The sequence below is a fragment of the Paramormyrops kingsleyae genome, chromosome 6 (assembly GCF_048594095.1).
Source record: "Paramormyrops kingsleyae isolate MSU_618 chromosome 6, PKINGS_0.4, whole genome shotgun sequence".
Classification (NCBI taxonomy): domain Eukaryota; kingdom Metazoa; phylum Chordata; class Actinopteri; order Osteoglossiformes; family Mormyridae; genus Paramormyrops; species Paramormyrops kingsleyae.
Window position 1 is genome coordinate 14,599,025 of NC_132802.1, and position 8,647 is coordinate 14,607,671.

The window sequence follows — 8,647 nt, forward strand, 5'->3', positions numbered from 1 at the left end:
CTGCTGTATGGAAATACTTTAGATTCCATATAGACCAGGGGTGCCTAATACGTACGTCGACCGCGATCTACTGGTCGATCGCAAAGGTAGTCTGGGTAGATCGTATGGCATAAAAAGTAGAGGATGGATTACGCGTTCAACCGCGCCCGCTGCTGCAGAAGTCTAGAAAGCTACGGAGTCGCCTAGTTAGCCTCCAATTTATTTCTACTAAACTTTAGAAAGGGTATAAAATGAATGGGGGAGCTGGACCAAGTAAGAAGTCAAAAACCTACCACTTCAATACGGAATGGGAGGAGGATTTTTTCAGAATGTCTTATTCGAAGTGCGTTTGCCTTTTCTGTCAGTCTACAGTTGTTATTCCGAAGAAGGGAAATGTGGAGCGGCATTTTCGGACTGTTCAAAAAAACTACGACATTAAGTTCACTCCGAAAAGCGAGCTGAGAAAGAGAAAGGTGAAGGAACTAAAATTCCAGTTCAATTCAAAAATATTTTATTTATCCCAAAGGGAAATTAATAATAAGAATAGTAATAATAATTATTATTGTTATAAATAATAATAAAAAAGAATACTCAATATTTTTATACATAAATATATGTTTTGCATTTTTATAGTAGATCATTTTGACTTGGTCATTTATAAGTAGCTCGCAAGCTGAAAAAGTGTGGCACCCCTGATATAGACGATAGCAAAAATAAGAGCTTTGTTGGCACCAGCTTCTGCTGATTTAAAGACTTTTGGTAGATAAGTTCTCCTTGGGTATAGATTATTTTTGGGCAAATTTCCAGCTCCTTTTTTGTTTTATAAATATTGCAATTTTTATTGTAAAAAAAAACAAATATTGCGTTGTGATTTTTTCTCCCAGTATCTCCTACCCTTTCCATTTAATGCACACAAAAGACTTAAGAATATCGGTATTGACAACACCAATTAAATCACATCAGTCGTACCGCCCATCTCTATTGTGAAGGAGAGGCGACGCTTCCTTACGATAAAGAGCAGGTGGGCGTGACTAAACTCCTCGTGGTGCAACAACCCTGATGGATTGCCGCGCATTTCAGATGACGTCAGACGTCGCCGCAGCCCCTGTGTCCACAGACTTGTGCGCGCGGCGAGTGCGAACGAGAGCGGGATCATTAGCGGGAAGCGTCTTGGGCAATAGCTGCGGCAGCTCGTATGGTGACAGCGACGGCCGGTAGAAGCGGTGAGTGACGCCATGGCTTGGCTTAGGGGGGGCGATTAAGGCAAGCGCAGTTAAAACCAGCTCGCTTAAGCATCATGCGTAAGCGTGCTAAAGTATGGGCTAATAGACTACAAATAAAGCCAGCCAGAGCTCCTTGTTTATGATGCGTGTGTAGCCTTACTTTGTATTTAACGATGGGCAATGATGATTTAACGAACTGTTTATTTATAGAAACAAAAACGATATCTCCAGCGGCATAAATGAGATAAAAGGGCATTGTATTCTGGGAATTTCGCGTGTCTTGATGATTCATTAACTTGCTGCACGTGACTTGCCACCGTACTGCTCCTAGATGGTGAATTTTTAATTAACCTGGCATTCTCCTCTATGGCAGTATGACCGTACTTTTCTAAAAAAGTCGAGCTATTACAATAGTGTGCTGGGAACTGACCCAGGACTGCCCAATGAGCCGAGATCCCATCGCTGCCCTGTCTGCGACCGATGTTGGAACTGATTCAGGGTCAGCAATGCGGTATCAGTGGAAGGAAACCCCATCTCATATCGTGTGACTAAGCCCGCCTTTCCAGAGGAAAGTCCCGCCGGATAAGATGTCGTTAGGTTTGAAAAAGAACTCAAAGCGGGAGCCTTTATTTATTTTACTATATATATTGTAATATCATTCGCCTACTTGTAGACAGCCTGTTGAATAGTCACAAAATCTGTGTTGCGTTCAGTTGACTTTTCTGGAATATTTAACACTCTTACTACCTTTGTATTTAGCCAGTTAAATGCGGCGTTATTTGTGTGAAACGAGATATTTGCATTTTGCGTTCCAGGTCCTGCCATATGTTTCCGTTTCGCGTTAATGCTCTCTGACTGCGTTGACAGATGTGATAGGCGCGGTAAACAGGACTGTCAATACGGGTTTTGTAAACGTCGGCCCGAGTTTAACGCTCAATTAATTTATTTGAACTGGTCGATATTTCAGAACCGTAGTGTTTTTGGCAGGATTTTCAGCGCGTGCAGGACACGTGGTAGTGGATTGTTGTTTACGGCGGCGCGAGACCGCGTGGCAGTATGTATCGGTGATAGCAATCTGCTCTAACCACACTTGTAATTCAAACTCCATACTGCAATATAATACTTGGTTTACCTGTAGTGAAGTTTGAGAATATTTGTGTGATACGCACCCATTATATAAGTATAGTGTTTTAATTAGTTCTTTGTTCCCTGCCAGATTTATATTTTTACCAAGGGCATAGAGCATTGAACATGAGGAAGGAAATCGCAGCTGTGGTGTTCTTCCTGAAGCGTCTCATAAGGAAAGCGGAGAAACTGGAGGCTGAGCAAGTGGAGAAATTTGTGGAACGACTCACTGTGGCTTTACAGGAGAAATATAGGGGGCACTGGTATCCAGAGAATCCTAGCAAGGGTCAGGCTTTCAGGTACTGTATGTGGGTGTCATCCACTGAACTGCGGGGAGGGAGGGAGTAAGACAATCTCATGGGCCTGTGAGTAACGGGGGCCCTAAAAAATTTGGAAAATAAATGGATTGGTCTGGGTTGGGGGTCTAATATGAAATGCTTTTGTGGGGTGGCCCTGGGTACTAGCATAACAGTTTGTTAGCAAACTACAACTGGTTCCTTTAGTGTACCTTTTTTTAAGACGGTGCTATCTGTTTTTTGGTTATTGGTTCATATGGAGATGTTTATAAAATTAGTCTTGCTTATCTCGCTTTCCAGTCATGATGCACAGGGGCTGTGTCCGTTGCAGGTGTATACGAGTGAATAAGTTTCAGAGGGAGGACCCAGAGCTGCAGAGAGCTTGTGAGGAGAGTGGGATCCTCTACAAAGACTTGGGGCTCCCTCGAGAGCTTACGCTGTGGGTGGACCCAGGGGAAGTGTGCTGCAGGTGGGTTTCCACACAGTTCCCCACATGTGCTGCACCGAATCTACGCGGTAGTCTATTTGATTTCGGTTTCTCATATCCACATTATTTTAGTAGAGCATTAGTATAGCATTGATTATGTGTTCCACTTGAACTCAGAAGTGGGAATTTCAACTGGAACACCCTGAAGTCAGAGGTCCGACTCAAAGTTGGGGGAATCTCTTCAACCTCAACCTCAGAATTCAAGATGGCTGTGCCCTTTATCAGGAGAAGTGAAAACTAGTTATGTACTGTTTATTAGAATTTAAGTCTTATTTGTCTCATTAAATCCGTGGTACATACGGAACTGTCTAACCTCTATCTGTGGACATGTTGCTATGGTGTTCTTGTGTGCAAAATATCATCTAATGCACGATCAACTGGTGTTGCTAACGTTGGCTAACCATGAATTTGGCTAGAACTGGTATTGCTTAAATGGCTTTGCAACTGGAACATGGTTGACTCCATGTTCGCCAGTTTGCATTCCGTCTTTGGCAAAATAGCCAAATCTCCACCTGGCTCTTAATGCTCTAGGGGTGCTGGATGAAAGGCTGATGCTGAGCTCTGATCTCAAGCTTTGCTTTTACCCATATGTAACTTAAAAAAAACTGTTGGGATACATGAAAACTAAAGCACTCAGATGTCTCTGTACTCATTCTTGTGAAAATGGCAAATCAAGAATCACTTTTTAAATTTTACTGTATTTCACAAGGTATGGTGAGATGAATCTTGCCTTCACGGTGGCAAGTTTTTTGGGGGATGATGACAACAAGGAAGACGTGACCAAGGACGTGACCAGTGCGGTTGAGAGGGTTACGTCCGACTATCATTCTGGCTCCTCATCGGACGAGGAGAACAGCACCAGGGACACTTCGGCCATTGCTCCTCTCGTCCAGGGCCGGCCTCTCTATCAGGTACTGCTATTGCACACTTTACATTTTCTCATCTGCTGTGTGGGTTTCAGAGGTCATCTTCAGTCTGGACCCTTTAAAAGTTAATGATGCTTTTTCTGATTTAGTTTGGCCATACCTGGTTGAGCTTCCAGTAAATCATCATCATGCATATATAGTCTTAAGCCCAGGTCCATTTGCCTTGCACTGTCATGTGCTTTTTTTTAACACTTGTGGATGCCTCCAGTTATTGTCCTGTACTGTATTTGTATATCACACAGTGGTCCTCATCTCATGTAACACCAAACTTGTGTGTGAGTGACTTACCAATAAATGCCACTAGAATGGAGTACTGAGTTTGTAGTAAAGGACCCCCAAAACAAAAGCTGAGTAATATAGAGTTTCCAGTCACCATTAAAATCAGTCATCATCAGTAAAACTGTATTTTCTGAATATGGGACAGAAAGTCTTGCAGTTTCAGTGTCATGTAAAAATAAAACCATTCATGGTGCTGAGAAGTTAATGAGGGAAGTTTGCTCAACAAACCACTGGATAAGCGGCTGTGATCCCAGCAGTAGACAGGATGAGCAGTTAATTGCATTTAATGTATCGTTTTGTATTTGTCGTGGTTTTGCAGCATAATTTCCTCAACATACTTTCTCTGCCGCTGAAATTATCATGCTCACGGATAATTAATACATTTGTGACCTATGTGAGTTTTTGCTGGTCTCATTTGTCACTCTCTGCAGTTTGGCTGAGCTGATGATCCCTGAAATAATCTCGATAAACTCACATTTTAATAAACTCAGGATCAATAATTGACCTTCACGCATTGCTGGATTCTAGGGCTGCAACAATTCATCAAGTAATTCGAATAATTCGATTACAAAAAATCCTTGATGCAAATTCTTTGCTTCGTGTAATCCGCACGACTATGTGCTGCTTAGTGATCAGCGTGTTTCACTCGGAGGATTATTACTGTCGCATAGTGTGCTTTCGTTGTATTACATGTAGCAGGTTTGATTTGTTGCCGCGTTGAAAGAAGACAGGGAAAATAGCGAGGAAATTTAGAGAAAAAGACGAAAAATGTCTGGGGCCATTTCAAACAGAAGAAAAGCGAAAATACTGTACAGTGTGTGCATTGTAAAAAAGAATTAGCTTACCACAATAGCACAACGTCAATGATTCAACATCTCAACAGAAAGCACCCAGTCTATGCATCCATTCCACAGAGCAGAACAAATACCAGGTAAGCGCGAGCATTTCACATTTGTGGCTAAACAAAGACCTGCGATAGAAACGTATTTATGGACATATGTGTGAATAAAAAAGTATACCAAGAAGCAGCCCCTATTTTTCCTCAACAAAAACACTGATAATACAACAGCAGTGAAAATGATGCTGTTGTAGTTTAATTAACATGGAGCTGGAGCCTGTCTATACACTAACAGCAAAGAGCAAAGAGACGGTTCCGTTACAGAGATGGTGAACTCAGGTGGAGTGAAGGAAAACAACAGCAGTGCTTGTAATCGCTACTAAAGCTTTACTGGTAAAGAGCTGGTGAGAGTCCTTAATCAAACCAGCTGTTAAGCTGAAAGGTGAAGAAAAGAGATGCTTTCAGCTGCTCCCATCCACCGCCGTTTGTCTCCCACAGCAGCAAGGCTACAGTAAAGCTATACAAGTTAAAATAGAAGCTGTTCGTATGCAGATAAACTGTTAGCTTAGTTTGACACTATATTTAAATTTGGTAACTTGCAGCAGGCTGACAGCAGCCGTCACACTGTGTTATACACACACTCATTCTGTAACACACTTAAACACACACACACACTCACCTTCACTTACACACACACTCATTCTGTAACACACTTAAACACACACACACTCACTCACCTTCACTTACACACACATGTACATGCACACATCATTCCTACCTCATCCAGGAGATACAATCCTGTCAGAACTTTTTTTATGCCTCCTATAAATGTACAAGAATACAGAAAGTAAAGGCCATTTTAATTTATGCCTTAGTTTAGGATATATGTATACTTTTTTTCAATAATTTTATTTGACATTATTTTATTTTTTGCATTTAAGAAAGTGTTTTCTAAAAAAAAACAAATATCTACATAAATGCACTAAGAGTTTAGTTCAGTTGTTGTATGGAGTTCAATCATTAAAAATGTTCCTAAAAAGGAAACCCATGAGTTGTTCATTTTAAGAGACCTGTCTATTTTTTCTTTTTTGAATAGTTACTATTGCTCTTTAATAAAACAAAAGTATTTCTTATCCGATTAATCGATGGAATAGTCAATAGAATACTCGATTACTAAAATAATCGATAGCTGCAGCCCTACTGGATTCATTGGAGAGAGCTCAGTAAAGCTACAGGTTTACTGGAATTCTTATTACAAAGATCTGAGCAAATAAATTTAAACATAATATACCCATTACGTTATAAGGAGAAATGTTTGTTGTTTAATCAAATCATTTAGATTCTCTATTTAACCAGATAAATTAGTATTGTAAGACAAGCCTTTCTTGTTTTAACAGCATCATTTCTTATCTCGTAATGAGATATGAAATTCTCGTTATAACGAGAGTTTTAACTATACTTCCTTGTTGAAATGAAATACAGATCTCATTATAATGAGATTCTTATTCTGTTGTAACAAGAAACTGGGTAAATTTTATCGCGATGCCAGCAATACGCTACTTTAGCCTTCCACCATGTTTTCACTGATGCAAAAACAAACCCATGTTGTGTTCTGCGCCTATGCACCTATATCTGGGAGTGTGTTGCTAACTTTGGTTGATGCTGGACAGTAACGTGAGTTTTTCAAAGCGCGGTAATCAACCACGGTTTTAATAATAAAATAAAATTTGATACAGAAATACCGTCGGGGATTTTAGCGTGGTTTACTGTGAAACCAGTAATGTTTTATCCGTCCTTAGTGTGGCGTTAGTGTCTGTTCCCATTTCACATGGGTTTCCCTCTGATATTCCAGTTTCTTACTGCGGTCCAAAGACATACGGTTAACCTAATTGGTGTTTTTCAGTTTTCGGTTGCCCATCTAGGATGTACCCCCGCCTTACACCTTATGCTGCCTGGGCCCCCAGCCCTCTTGCAATTCTAACCAGGGTAACCAGTTAGAAGATGGCTGAATGGATGGATGCATGCCTTACCTGTGATTGAATGAAGTGCTGTATGGGTATAAGTGGTTTATGGTTCCACATTTTCTACTTTTTACATTCTTCTGGATCTCTTGCAGGTTGTCTACCCTGTGGTGCCGATGTGGCACCCGTCGCCCAGGAAAAAACCCGGGCCCAGTAAAGGGCAGGGCCTTCATCACCACGCCTATGGCTTCCGCTCGCAGGGCAAGCCCATGGCCTCCTTCAGGCAGAGTGCCTGGGCTCTGACGGGGCCTCGTGGTGGAAACAGTTACTGGGGCAGCACCCCTAATCTAGTGCACTCATAGAATCCGCGGCAGCCATCCAGTGTTGCAGAAATTAACCACTACTTAGTGACCCTCTGTGTTTTTTTTGTTTTTTGTTTTTTTTTTAAAAAAAAAAACCTCGAAAAATATTTTTGTAGAAAATGTTACTGTGGATTTTTTTTTTAAAGAAATGTTAAGTCTTTGCACTTTAGATAATTTCTAACAGAAAATTGTGTAAGGTTTCTGCATATAAACATAGTGAACTTAATATGAATTTTTAGATAGAAATATGTGCTGTATTTATAAAGGGATCATTGTTATTCTGATGTAACTTTGAGTCTGTACTGTTAAAAATGACCAAATGTTTTATATTTATTCACAGCAAACTATAATGTATTGTTCACAAAACCTAAATTATAAGACACATTAAACACATTTTCCCTAGGTAGTATTTTTCTGTTTTTGTATATCAAATGACATTTTTGCAGCTGTATTTTCATGTTGTTTCAAAGTTTCCTGAGACTAGTCGTAAAGTATAATAGATATATTTAATGGAACTTGGAAATATTAAATTATTGTGCATTAGTAATTTAGGGCAATTGCTTTTTCACTACCTTTTGTATTATGAGCCGTGAAATGTAACCACAGTTTCTTGTTTTGGTGTCAGAATATAGATATTTTTAAAAATATTGATTTTAAGGTGCTTTTTTTCAAGTCTTATGTAAGGAATCATATGCCCAAAGTTGACTGAAGTTACAAATTGATAACAGCCATTTTAGTGATGGCTCTCCACAATCATGCTGTTAGGAGAAAAAGTGCTTTAGATGGTAAGTTTTAGGGGCTGTGTAGAATTTGACCTGTATTTTCATGTTTGGAATAAAACAAATATTGATCAAATGAAACTTTTGTCGCAAAGTGGATTTGTCTTTTACGAACTTGCATGTATGTGATGATAGAACTTCTAAGTAAAATTATGTGAGGCTGGTAAAATGTAAATCAAATACTATTTTAGGAAGTAAAGAGGTTTGGCCTTGAGCAGGACAGAAATATTAGCAGATTGAAGATGATTGACAGAAACAGTACATGGAATTGGGAGGGGGTGGAATCTGACAGTTGTGGTGACCTGTAGTGTGCAATGCAGTACTCAAAGGCTGGAGGTGCTTTAGTTTTAGATACTTGAAGTGTTTCCTTCAACACTGAAAGGCTTTCTGGT

At 40.0% G+C, this 8,647-nt stretch overlaps 1 protein-coding gene across 2 annotated transcripts; it reads left to right on the plus strand.

Moving 5' to 3' along the window:
- The first annotated feature begins 1,045 nt into the window (after positions 1–1,045).
- On the plus strand, positions 1,046–8,336 carry btg3 (B-cell translocation gene 3). Of its 2 annotated transcripts, none has more exons than XM_023832920.2 (5): positions 1,046–1,202; positions 2,419–2,626; positions 2,955–3,092; positions 3,820–4,021; positions 7,270–8,336. In XM_023832920.2, exons 1-5 carry the CDS (start codon positions 1,175–1,177, stop codon positions 7,474–7,476), a joined length of 783 nt encoding a protein of 260 aa, XP_023688688.1. In that variant the 5' UTR covers positions 1,046–1,174; the 3' UTR covers positions 7,477–8,336. The 2 variants fall into 2 exon arrangements, with proteins under 2 accessions (XP_023688688.1, XP_023688689.1); XM_023832921.2 differs by lacking the exon at positions 1,046–1,202 and adding an exon at positions 1,482–2,256.
- The last annotated feature ends 311 nt before the right edge of the window (positions 8,337–8,647 follow it).